At 43.0% G+C, this 24,108-nt stretch overlaps 1 protein-coding gene across 8 annotated transcripts in view; it reads right to left on the bottom strand.

Annotated features, from left to right (window-relative positions):
* Positions 1-17,212, bottom strand: part of SH3TC1 (SH3 domain and tetratricopeptide repeats 1) — a 68,509-nt gene extending 51,297 nt beyond the window's left edge. Inside the window, exons 1-6 of one of the 8 annotated variants that reach the window (XM_019479218.2) lie at positions 17,124-17,195; positions 16,420-16,452; positions 16,071-16,208; positions 15,246-15,324; positions 4,975-5,260; positions 1,223-1,297 (exon numbers count right to left, since the gene is read on the bottom strand). In XM_019479218.2, coding sequence (XP_019334763.1) covers positions 1,223-1,297; positions 4,975-5,215 — 316 coding nt within the window. In that variant the 5' untranslated portion in view covers positions 5,216-5,260; positions 15,246-15,324; positions 16,071-16,208; positions 16,420-16,452; positions 17,124-17,195. Of the gene's footprint in view, positions 1-1,222; positions 1,299-4,974; positions 5,261-9,387; positions 9,409-15,245; positions 15,325-16,070; positions 16,209-16,419; positions 16,453-17,041; positions 17,061-17,123 lie in introns of those variants that run through there. The other 7 variants (XM_014607696.3, XM_019479235.2, XM_019479230.2 and 4 more) reach the window with 7 other exon arrangements.
* Between the last annotated feature and the right edge of the window lie 6,896 nt (positions 17,213-24,108).

Here is a 24,108-nt window from a genome sequence, read left to right on the forward strand (position 1 = left end):
ACCTGCTTGAAATTAATTACTTGAATGTAGGGCTGCACAAAAAGAGATTTCGGGGGCCAATACCGATAGCCAATTTTTAAGGAGTCATATCGGCTGATACCAATCCAATTTCTGATACAGCTGCATGCAGCTGGTCAGTCTGTTTTGGTGGACAGGGAGGGGAGAGGAAAGGGGGCAAGGCTAGAGCAGGCACTACCTAGCCGAGGCGGGGCATGGGACAGAGCCGTGGCTCGTCCACGGGGGTGCAGGGCGGTGGCTCTTGATGTCTCATGCAATCAATTTTCTTTATATTGGTGCTGATCCGATAAAATCGGACCAATGTGTTGGTGCACCTCTTCTTGAAATGTTTTACTAGATCTAGCTTCAAAGTGAGCCAAAATTTGGCCCAGAACACAAATTCAGATGTCTAGCCCACAGCAGAATACTTCCTCCAGAACCCCAGAATAGCTTGAAATAGCATAGAAGTAATCAATTTATTCATTTATGTGCCTATATTATTTGAACATGTGTACCTATATTGCTTGAAAATAGGGTAAACAAGCATACACTACTATTTAAACTTCCAAAAATTAACCCTTTAACATAAAGGGTTAATAACATTTATTCTAACAACATATCACAGACTATATATTTTGTCTCACATGTAAGGGGAAAAAATTTAAACAAGCAAAAAAAGAAAGAGAAACGCAATATTTTCAATTCATTGAACGGAATACACAGCATTCTGCTCAGTTCACCTAAATTTTAAGACTGTATGCTTACCTGCCCAAGAAATATTCCTGATTGCCTACTAATGGATTCACTGTTACTACCCCAAAGGTTAAAACAAATCATTATATGCACACACCATATAAAAATAAATCTCATGGTTAGTGTCATATGATTTTCAAGGCAACGTTAGGTTCCTTTATTCAGCTCCTGCTCTGAAACATTATGGTGAAGCTTAAGCTTTCTTTATAAGGGTTAGTGATTTATTTTTCTTATTTAATGAAAGTTGGAGTTCTCAACAAGTCCTGTGCCTCTAGATGTTCCATGAAAAAAAAAATAAACCAGAAAAAGAAATGAGAAGATGAGACTTGTGATAAAATTGATATCTGAAGGTGTGCAAACATTTATAATCATCTCACAGTTCAGTTGAAGAGCAATTGTAAATGGTAAAAATGTATATCTGGATAACTGTAACAAATCTGTAACAAAACTGTAACAAAAGAAATAGGCCTACCTGTTGGAATACTCTCAGCTGGACTTGACATTATTCTTGAACTGATATTTGAATGTTTATCATTCTTAGAAAAGTCTGTAACAAACAGAATGGCTGGTAAGAGGCATTTTCATAATCAGCCCAAATTCACAAAACAGAAAGCTTTAAATCTTTTGCCGTGAATTATAGAGTACTCTATGTGCATGTCCATTTTTGTTTCCTTATGATGAACAAGCTGTACTTCAATTGTTAGGGGGAGTATTTGTACCCAACTTTCAATAGTCTCCATTTCACTCTTTTCGGTAAAAGAACCTCAGGAGGTTTATGATATCTCAGGTAACTGAAGCTTTCCCAGCTTTAAGATTTGTATTCAGATTTTAATTCTTTGAGCCAAAATGCTACATGCCAACATAGCTCGTATCCTCAGCCAGGGTAAATTGACAAAGGATCTTGAATTACCAAGTCAATATGCCTAACTGGAGTTATCCCAGATACAATTCTGAACTGTTTCCTTCTATATGATTTTGTTACAAACTGAATAATTCAAAATGTCGATGAATAAAGCAAGTGGAAAATTTAGTTAAAGATTCCCCTTTTTCATTAAAATTTGAAAAAAAATATTTTTTCTGATAGCATAATCCTTTCTAACCCACTCTACTCACAAACCGAAAAGGAGATTTCTGTCTTGAGGGATTCAAAACTCCTGCCCATGTGGAATCTGAGAAAGTTCTCAAGCCAATTTTCAGTTTTTTTCAAAGGGTTTTCCACCCAAATAAGGAGAAACAGGGAGGAAGGGAAAGGGGAAATAACTCTTAAAAAATAATCCTTCTGAAGCCATTTTTAAGCTACACTGAAACAAACTTGTACAGGGAAAACATTTCTCCCCCTTAAGAAAACGTATGCAGCTGCAATATGCAGTAGCACATGGTAAAAAAATTATTATTCAGCAATTTCTCTATAGAGCATCTGTTTGTGTTACATGAAGGCAAGCAACTAAATAAGCATACAATACAAGTAGGGGATTTCCCTACTTATTAGTTATGTAAACATGAAGAACAGAAGAAAGCCAGATTCAACCAGCATTTTAAAAGGAAACTCAACTAGAATAGAATATCTGTGGAAATGTTAACAGCAAATGAACAGATGCATTTCTTTCATTTTAACCTTTTCAAATCAACCTGAAAACTTCTGTCCATACCACTGTGTGATGCCAAGGGGCTCCCACTGCAGCGGGAACAGGAATACAATACTTGCTTAATACCAACTAGACTTGATTGAACTCAAGCTTTGTGAGTATTTAAGTCTCCATAACTGACAGGGTAAGTGGAAGTAGGAATTAGAGGACAGTTATCTCACAAGCTTTCCCAGTACTTACAGCAGCCGGGTTCCCTCAGGCCCTATGTAGTTGTGGAACCCCCATGCACCAGTCTGCCACACCTTAGGTGGACACACATTATGGATAGTGTCTCTCCACAATGTGGTGTTGACTACATGAGTTATCTTGCAAAAAACAATCCATTAAGATAAAAAGATAATACAGTGGGAGCAGGTGTTATAACTACAAATTAGACAGACGATGCCTATGTATGTCTCTTCTGGATATCACAGAATCATCTTCTTCAGAGGTTGATTTCCCCAAGTTTTCAGAGATGGCATGTATTCATTTCCCTCCTTCCAGACATACCAGCCACTGCTGGCTTGCGGGGGTCCTTCACTTCGTGTCTTCATCCTGATGACACAGCTTGACACTAAGCAAGCAGTGTAGAATTTAAACTGTGTTACACAGTTAATGCATTTTCAAATAGGTTTGTCTGATCACTAGCATTTATGCATCCCTTCAACTAACTAGAATCTACCATTTAAAACCCCTCTCCAAATTAGTCCATTAATCAGTCACTTTTAATATCAGAGACACTCTACCTAAAGGAATTGCAAAGCTTCATCCTCCTTTTTTCCATCATGCTGAGAAGGAGGGTAGAGAACAGGAAAGTTTACTAAACAACACTGAATATACCTTCCAGTTCAAATTAAGTCTAGCTGCACTGCAACTGCAATGCTGGCCTGACCAGATTTCATGGCTATTATTATCCTAAATATAAACACTTCCTGTCCCAGCTGTGATTCCTGTCCAACTCTAGTTCTGCTTTTACTGTGGTTAGTCACAGGCATGAAACGAGCCATTCTTGGGATTCTGGCAACATGTTATCACTTTCAACTTCAAGAAAAGTTGAGAGGGCTGCTTAACTAGAAAGGAGATGCTAGAGAAATAAGTTCACATAACCTTTTGAGAAAGAACACCAGATTTAGTGGGTCATACAGGCTAGGGACACACATTACACATAAACCAGTTTTAAGCCAGTTTCTGATCATTTAACCTGTAACAGAACAGATGTTCAGTGCATACAAGCTGGTTTGAAAATGGCTGAAACCAGTTTGAGATAAACCAGGTTGAATGTAGTATCAGACTTAACTGATTTGTGTCAAACCAGTTTATACAGTGTCTGTCCCAGACCCCTTGCTAGTTTAAGATTAACCAGAAACCCTCAGCATGCTGTCTGTTCTGCAGCAGGGCTGGACCCTCCCCACTGCTCCCTGGCTACAGCTCGGCAGAGACTTGCAGGCACAGCAGCTTTTGCCTGGCTTCTCCCTGGTAAGCAGAGATTATTCTTCCCTCCCCTCTGCCTTATGCAGACACTTCAGCATTAGCTAGCAGACCACATGCTGGCTACAGTCTATGCTGTGGGAGATGACCAAGGCCAACGGGCTTTTTGGAGCTAATCAACAGGTAGCTTAATGTCCTTCTTTGGAAAAGCTGTTTAAAAAGAGCCGTTTGCTCCTGCCCTCCCCCTCACCACTCCCTGCTAAGCCTTGTGGAAAGGTGTCTGTGTATTAGCTAGCAGACCACATGCTGGCTACAGTCCCTGCTATGGCAGACAGGATAAAGAGAGACTCATCAGGTAGCTGGTAATGTCCCTGTGTTTTCTTAATGGGGGTGATAAACAAATCAAATTCCCTGCTGGACTAATGAGAGCATCTTGCCAGGGCCTGGACACACCCCCTGCTTCAGCTCAGTTCTGTGGAAGGGAAGGCTCTAGCACCCCCAGCTTCTTGCCTGAGACACTGCAGGCATGTGCCTGCATGTCTGGGATGTCTGTACAGTTACAAAGTGATTTAACCTAGCCAGGTTAGACGAACCTGCAAAGATTGAATCAATTCAGGCCTAGGCTTTTTAAATGCCTGTCCCTAGCCCTGAAGCAGGGGTGGGCAATTATTTTGGACAGAGGGTTGCTTACTGAGTTTTGGCAAGCCATCGATGGCTGCATGACAGGCAGCCCAGAGCAGATAAATATTAAATTTTCTAAAATTTTTAGGGACCCTATGGGCCGGATAGAATGGCCTGGTGGGCCACATCCAGCCCCCAGGCCACATTTTGCTCAACCCTACTTGGGGCCTTCAGATCTTACTATCCAGGCTGGTCAGTATCAATCAAATTGTTATCCTAATCTTAGTTTACCTCTGGGTTAAGGTATCCATTTTTTTTTAAAGAAATGTAACCAAAATGAGCTATTTGTCTAGGTTTTTTTTATTATAAGAGTACATACAGCTCTTCAAAGGAAATATACTTGTATTGTTCAGTTAAACAACTATGAAAACATTGTAGGAAAAATGTAAATGACTGAAAAAATACAAAAGCTTTTTTGGGCAGCACAAAAAAATGAAACAAACAAAATGAAGTAGCCAAAGCAAAAAAACAGAAGCTATAGAGGTCTTACCATTTTGCCCTTGCAAACACACCTCCTTTTCTGTGCTAACTGCTGTGGACATGAAAGCATTGGTTACCAAACTTGCACAATCAGATGTACTCCTTTCCAGCAGCTGCTTATTTTCTTCTCCATGGCTTTTTTGTTTCTGCTCCAAACACGGAACAGTGCTGGGGAATCCCTTTTCCTCTGAAGTACTGTCAAGCCCAGGAACAGAAAAGCTGCTTTCCACTCTAAGTGCAGAAAGCTCCATAATCTGCAATTCCAGCAGCTGCTAGAGGATCTGCCTGTCAAATTTCTAGGAAAATAAAAATAAAAACCCAAAGTTATGATTATGCTCTTAATATATAAAGCACCTGACAGAATGGTGTGCACAAGCAAATGTTGCAGTCACATTCATCTTGGTAGAGAGATCTTGTACAGATGGCATTTTCTCTGATAAGGAGAGAAAGGTGGGGATGAGGAAAAATTAGTGCCAGCCATCTAATGATTGTCTGTAGCTTACTACACTAACTGTACCATCTTTAGCAATTGAACAATATATTGGATTATGACCATCCCCTATCATCAGATTCCACTCTTCCCTGCCAAACCCTGATCTGGAGCAGACACATGACAGGTTCAGTGCAGGCTTTGTAATGGTAGCCAATGGACTATCCTTCCCACCTCATATTTATTACAGGTGGTGCTGAGGCCCCAACCAAGATTAGAGATAACTATAGAATAAAGACAGTCCCTGCTCAAAATAACTACCAAGCCAACAGATAAGAGAGAAGTTGGAGGAATAAGGTATGCAACAGATTTTGGATCGTTCAGATCTAGCTAGTTTACAATGTATCTAATGCAGAGCAGGTTGCCAAATTAAAACTGTTTGTGAAGCTTTCATTTCAAAAAGACACCCTTTCTCCACTCAGCTAGAACACAGCCCAGGTCCTGTTCAGTCAAAGGGCACCTTCTGATATAAAACCACAGCAAATAACTGGAGTATATCAGCAGTCCCACACAGCTGTTTGCTGTGGCTTTGAATCCCCCTGCATAATTGAAACTTCTTTATATTTAAATGGAGTTAGGAATCAAACCCTATGAAGCACCCAGATTCTACTGCACTACATAAGTAGAGCGATCAATGCGATAGATCAGGCACTACATTCTCCCTTAATTTCTGCTCTCTGCAAGACAGGATACTGTGCCTAGGTGGACCCGTTGTCTAATCAATAATGATATATCTCTTGTTCCTATCATGTTAATTTATGTGGGGGGGAAGGGGGGCTGGGGGGAGGAGTTATTAGGAAATCACCAACTAAACTAAAAAAGAAGGAAATAGAGAAGACTGAATAGGACAGAAACTGTCTCAATTTTCTCCATATGTAAAATGGAAATATTAATATCTACCTAATGTACTTTACTCAAATGTCTTGAATGCATTTGAACAATTCTTGCAGTGGTGGGACACTGACAGTATCACCTTGGTGTTTTACTTGTGGCAGGTTAGGGTCCTTCTGGTGCTGGTAGTTGTGCAGCAGCAGGTTTGATTGTGTAGTCATAGAAATCGGTCAGATGGGAACTTGGTGGGATGATGTGGATAGGGACAATCCCGACTCAAGTAGAGGATTGGGTGTGGGCAACCTGTGGCATACGCAGTAGGCCCGAGTGAAGCGGCTAACATTGGCTTCGGATTCAGATTCAGCCGATTCGAATCACTGTCCCAATTTAATTTGGCGATTCAAATCAGCCAGGCCAGGCCCATTCCCTGCCTGCTCTCCCAGCCCGGCAATGGCTGCCCCACCCACCCCAGCTCCCAGCACTTGTTAAAATAACGCTCCGACTCAGCAGGTACTGCCAGGTCGGGGGCAATCCCTGCTCCCCCCCACTGCCCCACGCTGCGTGGGGGGCTCTGCATGAGCCCCCAAAGTCCTGAGGCTGCTGCAGGAGCAGTGAGTCCCGGGGCTTTTCTTGTTTTGTTTTTTTCTTAAAGGGCCAGAGCCTCAGTGGGCAGGACACCCATGGGTGGGGGGGTTGGGGAGCTCATGGCAGAGCCTCCTGTGCAGTGTGGGGTAGCAGGGATTGCCCCCCACCTGGCAGCACCCAGTGAGCACCAGGGCTTTTAAGTACTGAGCTGGGGCAGGCAGGGGCAACCATGGGAGGGGCTGGGGCAGCAGGCAGTGTCAGGGTGGCTTGCAGGGGTCCCCCCATGGTCTCCTCCCCACTTCCCCAGGCCCCCTCTTCCACCCCTAGTACTTATAAGCTCAGAGTGGATGCAGCTCCATGCTGCAGCCACCAGGGACCGTTCGAATTAAAGCTGTCCGAATCTTTCCCAAAGATTTGGAGAGCTTTGAATCAATTTGGACTTTTAAAATTGGTCCCCTGATTCAATTCGGATTTGGAGATTTGGCCACCAAATCAGGCCAAATCTCCTTCAAATCGCATCACCACCCAAAGCTTCGCACAACCCTAATAGGCAGCACAAGTGGCACAGGCAGCCTATGTATGGGACACGCAGCAGACCAGGGAGGGGGCAGGCAGTACAATGACAGATAGGGTAAGAAGCAGAAAGCAAAGCAGCAAACAGGGTAGAGAGCACAAGGAAGAAAAAAATGCAGAGCAGCAGATCTGGAAAGAAGCACAGTGCAGACAGCAAGAAGAGCAGCAAACCAGGCCGGGGAAGAAAATCAGAGTGGCACTTGGGGAGGGTGCATGGCTAATTTGTGGCACCTGCCAAAAGTTTGGCCCCACTGAACTAGATGACCTTCCAGCCCTACTTTTCTATTATTTTGATTCTGCTTGTCAATTAATTCTCACAAATCCACAGTATTTTTATATGCTGCTCTGAAAATGCTGACTATTCTTGCCTTTAAATATTTCATTATCCCTTCTCCCCGCTTCCTTCCGCAGGAAGTGCTGTATGGCACTTTGTAATCTCAGCCCAAAAACAAGGCTTCTGCAAACCAGGGTCCATGCTAACTGTACAGTCAAGCAATGGAGTTGGTCTGGCTAACAGTTCAAGCCAAGCCTTGCAGTAAAATATGCTTATGCCCATTGCCAAGTGCTCACTCTCTGCCAATTTTAATGGACAGCCTTCCAGGAATAACACATCCGCAGAACAGTGGCAGTGTAGTGAAAAACGTCAATGGCATTTTGGAGATGACAAGAATAGTACATGTGCTGCATGTTGATTAATAATAGAGGGCAGCAGATTTTTACAGATCCAGTTAAAGACTGATCTTAATTCATGAACCTTCAGGAAAGTAGAGCTGGGATAGAGAGAGAAGTAGATCCCTAAAGCACAGCGTGAAAGGGGTGTGACAGTGGAGTTAAGGGCTGAGCATTGCAGCAAGACTGCAGTAGCAATGAAGTCTAGGAAAAGCAAGTGACCTGAAGGAAGAATAGAAGAGGCAAAAAGAGTGATAGACTTCTCCCATTGCTCTAAAGAGCCATTTTTTAGATCAATGGGTTACATGATTCCTTTGGATTTAGGCTACAAAATGACTTGGGGAATTTGTGTAAATTCTCCTTAGAATCTTTTCTTGCTTCAACTAGTCCTTCCTGCTTACTCTGAAAGAGATTAATGAGGTAAATGGCAGATTTATTGCTGACAGTCATTGTTCTTGTCACTAAAAACAAGACACATGATTTGTATGTACATACAAGTGAATAAAACTTGCTTAGTAAGCATAGTAATTAATGGTGCTTCACTCTTGTTCCATCTTGCCTGGTGCCTGGTCACCTTTTGCATTCTTGTTGCTCCAGACATGGGTCCTGCCCATCTTCCCCTCTCCCCCCCCAAATCAGTTCTGAATAATCAGTCTGATAATTTCTTCTCCCAGTTCCAGATCTCAAAGCAATCAGATATTATCTCAGCACTGTGGAGAGGGAGAGGCATTCCAGGCCTCCAGGCCCAACCCTGGGAGCAGGGCAGTGCCAGACCCCAGGGCCTAAGACGGCCCATGGACCCACCCAACAGCACTCATCTGGCCCGCAGGGCCAAAAGGTTGAGCACCACTGAAGTAGCTGTTCCTAAGCTTCCTTGGACTTGTGACCCCATTTTGTTGGTTCCCAGCAAGAGCCATCCTTTCCCATTTTATTTCCATGGGGTTTGGGAACCCACATCGACCTAGAGGACACACACTATAACCCTATGGTTATGATGCTCCTCTGAGAGGGAGCAAGTCCACACTGTTAGGGCTGTTTCAAAGAACCATGGAAAAAATGGGCTGGACTATATTATAGCACCCCTACCCCATTATTAGGAAGGCAGAGAGGTTTAGGGTTTGCTCTCACTGCTACCAAGTCTTCCCTTTTTACTTTCATTCTCCACCTTTGCTACAGCTGCTGCAGGAACAACCTTTCCCGTTTAGTTTCCTAGGGTGGCACCTTCTTATCCTCCCCCTGCCCCCCTCTCCCTACACATCTGTTCCTTCCATTTACCTTTTCCACAGGGTTTAGGTTAATTGGATTCTGGGTGTTGCCACAGTTCACACACAGGCTGGGGATGTGACCAAAAGGATGATCAGGTCCAGGTCCATACAGAGCATGATGACCCAAAAGGCAGAAGAGAAGAGTCGGGTGATCCAGAGCCTGCTACATAAGCTGCCACCAGAAGCTAGAACAGGCCCAGACTGGGAGCCACCAGGGACAGAACCCTTCCTGGGAAGTGCAAGGACCAAAGCCTCAACTGCAGGAGGACCTAGAAGGAAACCCCGAGTGAAGGGGATCTGTAGACCAACACTGGAAGAGAGCCAAGTACCCTGTTCATTTTTTGTTCCTGGACTATGACTGAAGGAGAGGCAGGGCCATGGAAGGGGGGAACTGGGAGTCACCCTGAACTTGAAGCTCAGCCAAGCAGACAGGGTGTAAGGACTGGGGTATGTTCTGGGACCACTAGCAGTTGACATGGTAAGTATAACAAATCCTGGAACCTGGCATCACAAAGCATGACCAAAGCCGAGCACAGGAGCCAGCAGCCCTGGATACTGGACCCCAAGTCAGACAACTTAGCTGAAGTGGGATAGGAACTCCAGACCACAGAAGGGCCCACTTCTTCAGAGCATGCCTTGGGAAGCCTCCCCTACTGAGTTTACATCTAGATGTGGCATACAGGAATACTGAAAAGGAGAAGAGGATACTGGGTATGGACAGTGGGAAGCCTCTGAGAAGGCAGGAACTCAATAGTGACACCCACAGGATGCCTATAGAAGGGAATTAAGGAAGTTTTCAAGACCAACCCTCTTGTTAAGGTGGTATCATTCTTGTTAGAATTAGTATATCCACATTTTTGTCATACCTGCTCTTAAAAAACTTCCAAAGATAAGAGAGTCCACAGGGTCTCTAGGAAATCTGCTTCAGTGCTTAACTACCCATTAAGACACTCAAACTACCCAGTCCAAAAATGCCAAACAATGTAGGAAAAAGTGTTCATTGTAGAACTTATATGCATGTTAGCTAATTAATTAGGACTTTTTTTTTTTTTTTTTTTTAAGTGCCCATCACAGTTGCAGAATAGCATTTTAATGTCCCCCTTTCTGCTGCGGCACTGAGGTCTCCATTTGCAATATAAATGTAGGCACAGCAGCTTGGATAAAGTCAACTGTTTCTAGAGATGCACCAATACATTGGTCCCGTATCGGATCGGCACTGACATAGGGAACATTGACAGTATCAGAAATTGGCTTTTTTTGCCTGTGGCTGATAACCTGGCTGATAAAAGCCCCGTGCATGCATGCAGTTTAGGCCCCCATGGCAGATCAAGACTGAAGCCCAAAAAACCTCTACCAGTGCCTAACTGTTTCTATACTTTCTTTTACCAGCAATCAATTGTGCTGTATTCTGACATCCTCTCTATTTTTGCTTGGGTAAAAAATATTAATAGGTCTAATTAGGGGTGCACTAACAGACAGTTTTTGGGCCTGTATTGATGGCTGATTTTTAAGGAGCCATATTGGCCAAAACCAAACCGATTGTTGATATGTAGTTGGGCAGCCTGGAGAGCAGCATCTGGCTGGTAACTCTGTTGTGGGGGAAGGGGCAAGGGGGTGAGGAAAGGGGTATAGAGGGGGAAGATTGAGGCCCCGGTGGTGAGGGAGGGAGTGGGGCAGGGGCAGGGGCAGGCACTGCACAGCCGGGTGGAGTGCGAGTTGGAATCATGAGTGGCTCATCCAGAAGCTGCTGGGGGGAACCTCCCATCACTGTGCACACCCCAGGAGGGCATGGGGGTGTGTGCGCCTTTGGAGCTGCACGTGGAACAAGGGTGGACTGGCACTGCAGGCTGGGTCCAGGGTGGCACCAAGCTCTTCCCGGCAGGGGCTGGGCTGGGGCAGGCAGTGGCAGTGCTGGGAGGGGGGCTGAGGCCACCCTGAAGTTCATCATTGCTCCCCCCCCCACCCCAACCCCTCCTCCCAGTGCCACTGCCACCTGTCCCAAGCACAGACCCAACCCAACCTCCCGCCAGGAAGAGCCTGGCACCACTCCCAGCCCCAGCCATAGCAGCATCCCACCCTTGCCCTTCCAGGGGCACACACTCCCATGCGCTCCCAGGGTATGAACAATGGCGAGAGGCGCCCCCCACCATGCTCTCCGGAATGAGCCGCTCATGGCTCCCTTCTGTGCCCCACTTGGGCTGTGCAAGACCTGCCCCTACCCCTGCCCCAGCCCCACTCCCTCCCTAATCTGTCCCCCTCCCCCCCCCCCGCCCCAACACCCTGTCACAACAGACTTACCAGCCAGATCCGGCTACTCTCCTTGCTGCCAGGCTGCACTCCTAGCCACCTGCATACTGTGCTGCAGCTGCACACATGCACAGGGTCACATATCAGTGACATAATCAGCCACATCGGGCAAGAAACCCCCAATTGCTGATACTGTCAATTTTCCTTATATCGGTGCCAAGCCGATATGGGACTGATGTATCAGTGCACCTCAAGTTCCAATAATTAATAGCTGTGAAGAGTGTGTGAAGTTACATTTGTATTTCTCTGTTTCCTTACTCCTTTCTTAGGAAACTGTTTTTACCATCAGACATGATCACAGAGTGATAAACCATTATAAATGGAAAAAAGCAGGAAACTCAACCTCCTGCTTCTATGGATGTGGCGGTCCATATATGTGCCTAGTCTTTCCTCAAGTTTAACAGACCAGGACAGTAACCAATAAGAAAGAAATTTGTTCTCAATCATATAATAGACACAAAGCTGGCATATATTTTACAGCTTTGTGCATGCCTGGTATACTTTAAAATAGTTCTAGTTGAAGCCATATTTGGGTGTGTAAACGTTATTAAAATTATTTGAAAAACAACTCTCTCAAATTTAGATCTACTTGATGAGAAAAAACTAAATGAGTTTGAGTATTGTCATCAGGGTGCTCCACATACATTCTCTCATTGAAACATGGCAACTAGTTGAAACCAGAAGTTCTCATAGGAACAGCTCAGTTTTGATAAATTTCACCAATCATAAAATTGTTTGCAAAATTTTTTTATGTTGAATTTTTAAATGAAAACTGCAGTTTTCTAATTAGAAACAACTTTTTTGTTTTGATCTTAAAGCCAATCATACTAAGCATAAACATGTTTGAAACTGAATGAAATATTTCAATTAAAACAAATCAATCTTTAAAAAAAAATTATTCAGGAGAATAATATCTATATATATTTTAAAGGGCTGTAAAATTTAACTCAAATTAAAACAGGAACATTTTAGAAATCCTGAAAATCTCCTAACACTATTTCCCACCCTTAATCTATATCCACAGCAAACTAATTCAGAAGCAGCTGCTTCAATTCTTCATGTCTTGTTTATGACATTCATAGGTGCAACTGCCACACAAAATTGAATTTTCCTAAAGATTTAAAGGAAAGAAGTTCCTTAAATATTTGCACGTCATTGCTTTTGTGCACAATAAGGAACCGGCCACAAAGGTGGATTTTAAGCACTGCCACAGCAATAACTTACCTTTGAGATTCTCCTATTTAAGCTAATGGGACTCATGGGATTCCACCCCACCCATGAATAAAAGATTTACAAGATCAGATGCAATATTTGTAAGCCAGGTGTATAAATACAACTGGAATGACAGAGTCTATTAATATAGATCAGCTATTGTGACAATGTCACAATGATAACTAAACCCCTAAGGCAGCAGCACATTATTCTGGAAACCCTCAAATTCCTTTACATCTGTGCTATTAAGATGAGCGGAGTCTGAAAACAAAGCTAAGTATGTACCAAATTCAACCAGGCTCAGAAAATACCACTTCCTACATCTCAGCAGAAACAATTCTCTATCAAATATCGACAAAACACTTTAAAACATGAAGGGCTCATATACAAATATGTACATAATACTAGAATCCCATGAATTCAGGTGATAAATGATTTAAAGATATTAACCAATTTTTGCCGCCTTTTTTGTTCGTGTGTGGTTAAGGATGACACATGTAAACAAGGTCACACACTAGCCAAAAGGAATGCATGGAGCAGGGTGCCAAAAGACATCTGAGCAAAGTTTAGTTTATGAGCATGCCAAGAGGGGTATCAGCAGCTTAAGTCATAATATGTCAGAGGCAATTTAAGGGACGCATCACAGAGGCAGGAAAAAGATCAACCATTCCTATACTGAGCAGTTCTTTTAACACCTTCCAAATTGCTTTCCTACCGCCAACCTTGTTAGTGACATACAGGATTGTATTGAAAAGGAGGACAAAACCTGGTATGGTGAGATGGTGTACCTCGCATCCACAGGGAGTCACATTTTGCAGGCATAACTCCTTTGAAATGTTTGGTGCAATTTGGAGAGTTGGGGTTTTGGGTTTTGTTTTTTTGTTGTTGTTTTTTGGCATTTAACTGGTTATTCCTTGCACACTTTTTTTTCCCCCTCTTCTATTCCTCTCTCTTCTCTCCTTCCTTTCCCCATGCCTTAACGCTTATTGTTTGTGACAGGCGTATGTAATTCAGATTGCTACAATCTGTAACACAGAGTGTAACATAGCAATCTGAATTACATACTAGGTCACAAACAATATATATGTATATACACGTACACACTATATTTCTGATCTGTGTTGAAATATTAAAAAAAACATTTTTTTTAATTGAAAAGATAAAAGCCATGACAAACACTTACGGGAGTCATAGTCAATTCCCCCCCCACCCCATTTTTCTTATTAACTCATGCTTCCCACATAAAGTTAGCAAGATTCAGTGATGGGCTGGATGTTTACTGTCCTAGCAGTACATAATTTAATTTTGGAAAACGTAAACTTTATGCCCAATGGTTTAAACCGATTGTTCACTACTAGACATTCGAATGAGACTAATTTCACATCTGTCCACCATAAGGTTTCTTATACCTTCTGAAGCACTTGGTACTAACTACTGTAAAAGAGGAGATCAGATTAGGCCTCAAGACTGGTCCTTTATGGCAGTTTGTATATTCAGTGAACTTCTGTTCCTTTATAAATCAAATATTGCACTTTCACCATTTGAATTGTTTACAATGAAGTTGGATTATATATTTTTTTTTTTTAAGAGATAATTTTCATGTTACAATCCCTTGTTCTGGCTCCAGCCTAGAAGCTAATAGCCAAGATGCTGCTCCCTGGACTCTCTCTACCTCGCCAAATTGGAAGGCATTTCCATTTCAAAACACTTGCCTGAAGGGAACAGAGCTAAGCCTTCTCAGTAACTTCCTAGGTATAGAGCATATCACGAGCAGTACGAACCAGCAGAACAGAGACCAGCTGTACAGCTTGACACTTCCCGTTACAAAGCTGGAAGTTTGTTTTTGTTCTAGTGATTAGCTTCCTCAGCAGACTGACTCAGCCCATCTTTCATCTGAACAGGTCAGCCTGTCACAGAGCCACTGTCAACAGCCTATTTTGGCTTGCCTGGATCTGAAGGCCATTTTATTGCGTGTTCAGCACAGGTTATAACTGACAAGTATGGGTCTTAAGCAAGATAACGGAGAGCTGATCAGTGCAGGCCAGAGGACATCCTTTTTCCTACTGGGGAAAAAAAAAAAAAAAAGCTATTTTCCTCCTGTGAGGCTCCTTGTACAAGTACCTGTGTTCCCCTTATTAAACAATTTTGAAATAGCTGAGCAAAACAAAAACAGACAGCCCACGCTCCACTCCCCTAACTCTATTTGAAAACTTACATGAAGAGAAAACTACAGAAGACCTTTTTTTTTTTTTAAAATACAGTGGACTTACAGGTTTCCCAACCATCATGGATTCAGTGATTTTACTCTACAAAAAGTAACGGGTGGATGAGCAAAAGGACAAAACCTACCAGCTGCATCCAGGTATACTACAGCAGCACACGATACTCCAATTGCTTTCTGTTTCATGCTTGATTTGCAAGACACTTCCTAGAGTAAGAAAGGTGCCATTAGTGCCTATTGTTACCAGCTTCCTCAGCAGACTGACTTAGCACATCTTTCATCTGATGCATCTTCCAAGGTGAAGCTACACCAGGATGCTAAGTTATTTCATGCAGGAGCTCAGAAAGCCATTTCTTATCTGGTCTAGATTTGGACTGGGGCCTAGATTTGAACCGGTGGGGATTCTATCAAGGGTAATCTGTAAATGGCCTCAAATTTACCTTTCTTACTCTTGAATACACTCCAGGCACTTCCCTGACAAAGAGGGCACTTTTAAAGACAATTTATGACTCTAACATTTCTATTCCCTCACCAGCATACAGAAGCACCTTATTAGCCCAGAACAAATTAAAAATCTTCTGCCTATTCTTATTGATCTCAGGTTGTAAAACAATCACAAATCCTTGGCATGACCAGGCAGACCACCCACCCTATTAACACATCTAAATCACTTGAACCATCCAGTTCATGCTTTCCTTGCAATTTAACAATGTAACAAAATATATTCTACCATAGGAACTGCCAAAATGGTCAGCTCAAATACCCGTCTACCCCACTTCTCAGAATAGTTGTGGCCTTGTCAATTTGCTATATACCTTGGTTTACATTTTTTGCCACTTCACTTATTGCTATAACTAAAGCAACTGGTTACAGTTGTTTCTACTGACCCATTTTCCTTTGCATGGGATTAAGTGACTGTTCTAATCTCATTTGTTAAATCATAGATTTCTCACCGCAAGGAGAGTCATCAACTATGTGCTTGTGTGGAGACGAGCACAAGAGGTTCCTAGGAATCACTGAAGTCTTCAGGTGGTACCAACATTTATGAAGAAAAACAATATTCCACCTAATATATATTGTCTCTTTAGTATCTAGATATAATAAAGAGAGATACACCTAGGTTTTCCTTCAAGACAAAAAAATATAGCAATATGCAAAAACTCTAGTCAGGTTAAATGGGTGAAATAAATAGTCATTAAGAACCTTCTCTCTCCCAAGTCACTTCTAAAATGGAACATAAACTCCCCAGACGCTTCCATGCTTTTAAAAATTCATTAAACCACAGGGGAAAAAAATCATTACCTTTGTATGGGAACGATGAGGAACCCTAATGACCTTTAAGAAAAACAATGTGTATAAAAGATATGTTAATAGAATTAAACATTCCCTCTTTAATGCAGTCACAGAATTGTACATATTGCCATATTTTTGTTCTTGAGTAACACTGAAATAGCATGTTACTTTTTCTTAAACTATATCCAAGTATTAAGTATACAGTAGTTTCAAAATGTTCAAGCTCTGACAACTAAAATAAGGGACGCAAACCCATCTTTCAGCCTGCAACTAAAACTAAGCTTTGATCCCACTGGCGTTCTGCAGGTATTCATGGGTTCTAAAAAGCAGGCCATTCTCTAAGTGGATTTAAACTCCTTGTTCTGCTTACTCAGATTTGTAAAAGCAAGGCTGATATGAACTTACTACAGAAAGAAGAAAAGGCTTAAAACACAAACAAGCAATAAACTATAAAGACACCCACTTTATAGTTAGCATTCCAAAAGAAAACAAAATACAGGAAAGTCCACCAAAAATCACTGCTGAAGTCATTATTGCAGCCAATAAACTTTGCACCTTTTTAATCCATCTCTGCAAAAGCATACAAAGCAAAATAATTCCCTTCAATTACATGCACTTACACCAAACTTACTAGAACTTGAGGTAAACGTTTCAGCACAAACAGCAGAAAATACAGCTAAATGTTCTGAAATGGGAGACAAAGTTTCTCTTACCAGTTCCAAGTTTAACTGGCTCTAACATGCTGGTAAAAACTACCAGCAGATTTCAACCTCCCTCGGCTCGTGTTGGAAGTGACTCTCAAACACAGCCCTTCCTGTTTGACCTTTTTACCTTTCCTGTTGATTAATTAGCCCAGTTTGGACATGTGAACTAACAGGAAGTTGACCATTAACTCATACTGTTAATGCAGCAACTGTCTTTTCTAAAATGCTCGTGAAAATGTGCACAGAACATTTAACTATTCAAGTTCACCATTTGACATGCAAGAGAATGTGTTAGAAATATGCTGGAAGCTTCAGTCACATGCCTTTCCTTGTCCTGAACAATTGAAATGTATTACTACTGGTACTTATACCAACAGCAGCTAGAAATTTCAGCTACTGTTATTAGTGTTAAACTTCTTTCAGTTTTATGTCTTATTACTTAGCTGTTATTGAGCAAATACAGAACTCATTTTCTCTATCATAACAGATTGGGGACAATTCATTTCTTCAACTAACTGAACTGCCATATCATAGCTGGCAGGCAAATGACATCAGTTAAAGATATGAAAAATGTTGTGAATCTGCATCAGATCTAACTACTTTACTTCTGTTTGCTTTGGGGTTGTACTGCAAGGAACCATTTGTGCTAAGACTGGCACACATGTAGAACAAAGAGATGGTCCTTTACCCAAAGACCGTATTCACATTAATACCAAAAAGATTTTAGTAATGATATATTCGAATACATGCCAATAATCATTCTAATATAATAAAAGCCTTTGTCCATCTGTCTGTCTGTCCATAATGCTTTATTTGAACTCTGATTTGTTGTTTCAGTAAGCAATGCGATTGGCTGCTGAGACAATCAATCAGAGAGCTCCAAGAACATTCCAGACAGAAGGCGGCAGTGGTACACTGCCATGATGGTGGGGACTGAGGGGATGGAGTGGGGGGGTAAGGCCAACAGCACTAGCCTCATCTCCCCCCATGCCCCGCTCCCTGGAGCTGGCGGTGGCATGGGGTGCTGGCCAAGGGGGATGGAGGGGATGGTGGGGAAACATTGCTCCTGGGAGGCAGTGGTGGGGCTGGGTGGTGGTGCTATGTCCCTGCCCGCTGCCCTGTCATTCCTGATGGGCAATTGGCTAGTACAAACTAACGGTCCCTTCAGAATTTTAACTGCTATCTACATTAGCAAAAAACAATTTAAACAAGATAATTCTTTGTTACTGCTGCATATAATATAGTGTCACAGTACACACCATTATCATATTGAATCTACCTACAGTTATTATTGTAGAATCTCTTTCATTGGATGTTTTCAGGAAGAGATGAGGGTTAGGGACAGAAGTTACATATAAACCAGTTTAAGTGATCAGAAACTGGTTTAAACCTGTAACAGAACAGAAGTTCAGTGCACATAAACCAGTTTCAAAATGGCTGAAGTTGGTTTAAGATAAACCTGGTTGACTGTAATATCAGACTTAACTGATCTAGGTCAAACCAGTTTATGAAACTTCTGTCCCAGATCCCTTCCTGGTTCAAGTTAAATCAGAGTCCCCCAGGATCCCAGCATGCTTTGCAACCCTAGGCTGGGCTGGGCTGTGCTGTCTGCTTGAGCAGAGCAGGGTTGGCCCCACCCTAGCCTGAGCAGTGAGGGCTGGCTGACAAGGGAGTGGTTGTAGGGGTGGGAAACCCAGCTGGCACAGCCTGGTTTACCTAGTTTCATAGTTGGTAGGGTCGGAAGGGACCTGAGGAGATCATCTAGTCAGACCCCAGAGCAGCCCCTGCCAGACTTTTCCCCATTGGAGTGGAGGGGGTATGGGGGGCGGGGGCAGGGGAGAGGGATTAAACCCCCAGACCAAGTATGCCCAGCTTTCCCCCCTGCTCATCACTCACACAATGTGGGACATGGCCACAGCTGGCCCAGGCAGCAGCCTCAAGCAAAGCAGGGGCATGGAGGGAGATCAAATTCCCCGTTCTCTCCATAATCCCCATGCCAGAGGGTGAGAGGGGAGACGGGTTTTAATCCCCCTTCCTCCCCCACTTTGCCTGACATGCTGCCTGGGGCCAGTGTCTGGCCGTACCCCTCCTTGGGGACAACCCCCCCCCCCCGACTTGGAGACAAACCTTGCAAGGGTTGCTTCCTGCTTTCCCCTTCCCCCTCCAGGCACACCCCACCTGGGGTCCCTGCAAGCCAGGGGGGAGGGGTATAAACCCCTCCACAATCAGGCTCAGCTGCCTGCCAGGGCCTGCCCATGTCCCCCATCCCCCCGCTCCCACCAGCTCAGCTTCCCTCCAGCTTTGTGGCTGCTGCCAAAGGAAAGGGAGGGTTTGGTCTAGTGCCCCCCCACTCTGGCTTCTAGCCTGAGCCACTGCAGGCATGTGGCTGCATTTCCGGAATCAAAATGAATGTCTATTCATTTGCAAATTGGTTCAGTCTACGCAGGTTAGACTAGCCTGCAAAGCTTGAATCATTTCAGGATCAGGCTTTTTTGAATAGCTGTACTTAGCTAAGAGGATAAGCATTTGACAAGGGTAGCTTAAGAACAGTGCATACTGCATTTATGCAAGGAGTTGCATTAGATGACTCTTGAGGTTCCTTCAACTCTCTGATTTTATATAACAGTAGGCATACATGGAAGAGGAAGGTTTTCTCAAGAACTTATGATATAATGTATATCAACCATCTACTGGCTGTATACTATTTCACAGATTCACAGAGGTTTACGGTTGAAAGGGACCTCGTGAGATCATCAAGTCCAGCCCCCCTGCTCTGGACAGTCATGATAAGAGATGCACATTACAATGAATACATCCTACTTTACATAGATTCATAGATGTAGGGTCGGAAGGGACCTAAGTAGATCATCAAGTCTTGTGCCCTGCCTAGGCATGAGAGAATATTGGGCTTATAGGATCCCAGCTAGGTAAGTGTCAAGCCTCCTCTTAAGGACCCCCACGGTAGGAGACAGCATCACTTTCCTTGGAAGTTGGTTCCAGATCCTAGCCACCCTGACTGTGAAATAGTGTCTTCTAATATCCAGCCTGAACCTACTCTCAAACAACTTATTGCTGTTATTCCTTGTTACTCCGGGAGGTGCACGGGTGAACAGGGTCTCTCCCATTCCCTGCTGGTCCCCCCTGGTAAGTTTGTAGACTGGCACCAGGTCCCCTCTCAGCCTTCTCTTGTGAAGGCTGAACAGGTTCAGGTCCTGTTGCCTCTCCTCATAGGGTCTGCCTGCTGTCCCCGGACCATGCTAGTGGCCCTTGTCTGGACCCTCTTGATGCTGGCCACATCTCTCCTAAAGTGCGGAACCCAGAACTGGACGCAGTACTCCAACTGTGGCCTGACCAGCGTCGCACAGAGGGGAAGGATCATCTCCTTGGCCCTGCTTGTGATGCATCTGTGGATGCATGACAAGGTGCGGTTGGCCTTACTGACTGTGTCCTCATATTGGCAGCCCATATTCATTTTGGAATCGATAAGGACTCCAAGATCTCTTTCTGCCACTGTGCTTTTGAGAAGGGAGTTCCCCAGCCTATAGGTATGCTGCTGGTTCTTACTGCCCACGTGCAGTACCCTGCACTTGTCAGTATTGAATCCCATCCTATTTTCATTTGCCCATCCCTGTAACCTGTCCGGTCCAGCTGCACCCTGTCCCTCCTTTCTAGCATGCCCACTTCGCCCCAGTTCTTGGTGTTGTCACAGGGTGCTTTTCACCCTTTTGTCCAAGTTGTTAATAAAGAGATTAAACAGTGCTGGCCTGAGGACCGAACCCTGGGGGACCCCACTGCCCACATCCCTCCAGGTCGAATATGACCCGTCCACCACCACTCTCAGGGTGCAGTTCCTCAGCCAATTTGTGATCCATCTGACTGTGTAGGCATCATTGCCAGAGTTGCCTAGCTTTTTAATGAGAATGAGGTGGGAGACAGTGTCAAAGGCCTTCTTGAAGTCCAGAAAGACTACATCCACCATGACACCTATGTCCAATAATTTGTTGGTCTGACAGGATCTGCTCCTAATGAACCCATGCTGGTTGCCCCTGAGCATTGTCTCCCCTGCCGGTCCTTCCCAGATGTGCTCCTGGATAATCTTCTCCAAAACTTCCCCAGGATCAAAGCAAGACTAATGGGCCTATAATTGCCCAGGTCCTCCCTTCTTTGAAAATGGGGACCACAATGGCCCTCTTCCAGTCTTTTGGCACCTGGCCAGAGCACCACAAGCGCTCGTAAAGCCATGCCAAGGGCCCCTTGATAACCGCTGCCAATTCCCTCAGCACCCTGGTGTGGAGATCATCTGGACCTCCTGATTTGAACATGTCCAGCCCCTCCAGAAGCTCCCTAACTTAGTCCTCCCTGACCCTAGGCCTGTCAGAGTCTCTCCTGAGTCTATCCTGAATCTCAGTGGGGGAGTCCTGGTCCCTGCACAAAAAAATGGAGGCAAAGAAATTGTTAAAAAGGTCTGCTTTTTCCTCTGGTGTAACCACCAGATTGCCAAGCATATCCTGCAGGGGCCCCACATTACCCAGTACTCTCTTCATACTCCCTATGTATTTAAAAAAGGACTTTTTGTTGTCCTTGATCCTTGATGCTAGCCCTAGTTCCATATCTGCCTTAGCTTTCCTAACAGCCCCCCTACAAGCCCAAGCGAAGGAGGTATCCTCTTTGGCGATAGTCCCTCCCTTCCACTGGGTGTCCATTAACTATTATGTACCTTGAAATAAAATATTTTAAAATTAACTATTTTTCTATCAATGTTGATTATTTAAAATCATGCATGTACATATGGGTTTTCCTTGAAACTGGGTTAGTTTCTCCCCAAGTTTCTAGTCACATTAATGGGAATTCTGTTCAAGGACTGAGGAAATAATCTGCTCCTTTACTTGAATTAAAGCATTTTTTTTTTTTGTAAACTTCTGCAAATTTCATCTACATTCTCAATTTGAAACGGTTGAGGGAAAATCCACAGCATATCTCTAGGTTCTTTTGTTGCCCAAATTACTGTAAAACATAACTTATAAGCATCCATTTATTTATCTTCACAATACTATTTTGAAGTACACAAGTTGTCAGTGTGAAATAAAGATACACGAAGACTAAGCGAGTTGCCTTAAAATTAGATTGGTAGTCTATAGATGAGAAATAGATTGAACCAAAATCTTCTCAGACTCCAGCCTAGTTTCAGAATCACTAGTTTCTTTTAGCCTTTTTCCACAATTTATGCCCAGAACCTGGTAGCATCATTATGTTATACAGCCATTAAATTGATTCCCAAACTGTGCTATTCTTGATGTTGTTTAACTGCTGCCCATTGACCTAAGTTGGAAGGGCTCTAGATATGGGAAGTTTTCTGCTCATGTTTGAACATATCTATAGTTGGCTCTTGTGCTGGCTGTATTGTAGCCTTTTAAAATAAATGTTGTTTTCCATTACAAACAGGCAATTTAATATTTCTGTGACATGAACACCTTCCCTGCCAAAATCACCCCAGAGACTAATACCTTGTAACAAACAGGAAAAGCACAAATATGATACATAATGGACACCATCTTAGCAACTGTATACAGCTGGTCTACCCCAGTGTGTGTGCACCTGCAATCCTGTGCTGTGTAATCTGGAACACCTATTCAAATTCCGTTATACTAGGAATGGCTTCTGTTCAGCTTTAGCTATCTTGTAAACATGAACATAATATACAGAGGATATGCTCCTGCGTTTGGCTGTTCCTGATCTTTACAAGATTAGCAAGTAAAGCTGCCAGGATACAGAGAAGAACATTCCATATGGAAACAAGACATTTCCTTTCATTTCCATTGTCTCTCTCATATTGCCTTTCAGCATCCTGTTTGCCTGCTTCACTGCAGCTGCATGTTTGACTGAAGGCATTATCTACAGCAGTCTTATCAAATATAATTTAATGTGTAATATCTTACTATTAAAAGCCAAGTTCAACTTCAGTTATGCACCTGCTAAAGTAGGTGAGACATAAGACAAAACATAGAAGGGCAAACTTTGACCCTAAAGGTCTAATATAAGCTACAAAAAAGAAGCATATTTTCACCTTATGGTCATTATGGGATTTGTCATGTCTGAGGAACTTTACACAAGGAACAATATTTGCTCTTCAGGGTTTTCCTATTTACTGGTATTTAATGGCAAACAAGAGAGCTGGACCTGAATATCCTCCTCCTCTTGCTGTCCTTCTCTTGCTCTAACGCATAGGAAAGTTTATTATGCTCTACATCCTAATCTCATATATGCAGCCTTGAATTGTTTCAACTTTACAAGGTTCATCCTCTTTGAGTCAAGTACTTAAACAAAGATCTCTTACTTAATATGTCACGTATGCTAGTGCTCTACAACATCTTTGTTCCATGTATGCTGGACACAGTATGGTTAACATTTACACAAGCCATTTTATCTTTTTGCATAACTTTGGTTTGATTCATTCCCTTTCTTCCACTTATTTATGCACATTACCCTAAAATAAGGTAATGCACTGCAATCTGGATTGTATACATTTATTAACTCATCCATGCACAATACTTGGAAGATTTGAAAATGCAACTTTTAAGTGTGAGCCAGTTCTGTAAAGCTCTTTCTTAGCAAGCAGTTCTGACTTATACTGACTAACCTTAGTAGGGTTATTAATTGACTGCAACAAATCTACAGGATCACAATCCTATTTTATCATTTTAACATTAGAGTGACTCTAAATTTAAGTTCCATAGCCAAATTAATTTCAGTAATGTACTTCACTCTAATCAGTATGTTACCTCTGCACAGGAACTTCCAGAAGAGCTAGCTAAGGGCTTAAAATGTTTTGGCAATAAAAGCATGTCAGCTATTCCTGTTCCTTGTTAGACTCAAGATAACTTTTCCTTCCCCCAACCCCTAAAGGAAGACAAAACTGGCCCCCCAATCTTGGTGAACATGTAAAAACAGAAAAACATCAACAGGAAAATATATACTGGTCCAGTTATAAGGAAAT

The sequence above is a fragment of the Alligator mississippiensis genome, chromosome 2, assembly GCF_030867095.1.
Source record: "Alligator mississippiensis isolate rAllMis1 chromosome 2, rAllMis1, whole genome shotgun sequence".
In the NCBI taxonomy this organism is placed as follows: domain Eukaryota; kingdom Metazoa; phylum Chordata; order Crocodylia; family Alligatoridae; genus Alligator; species Alligator mississippiensis.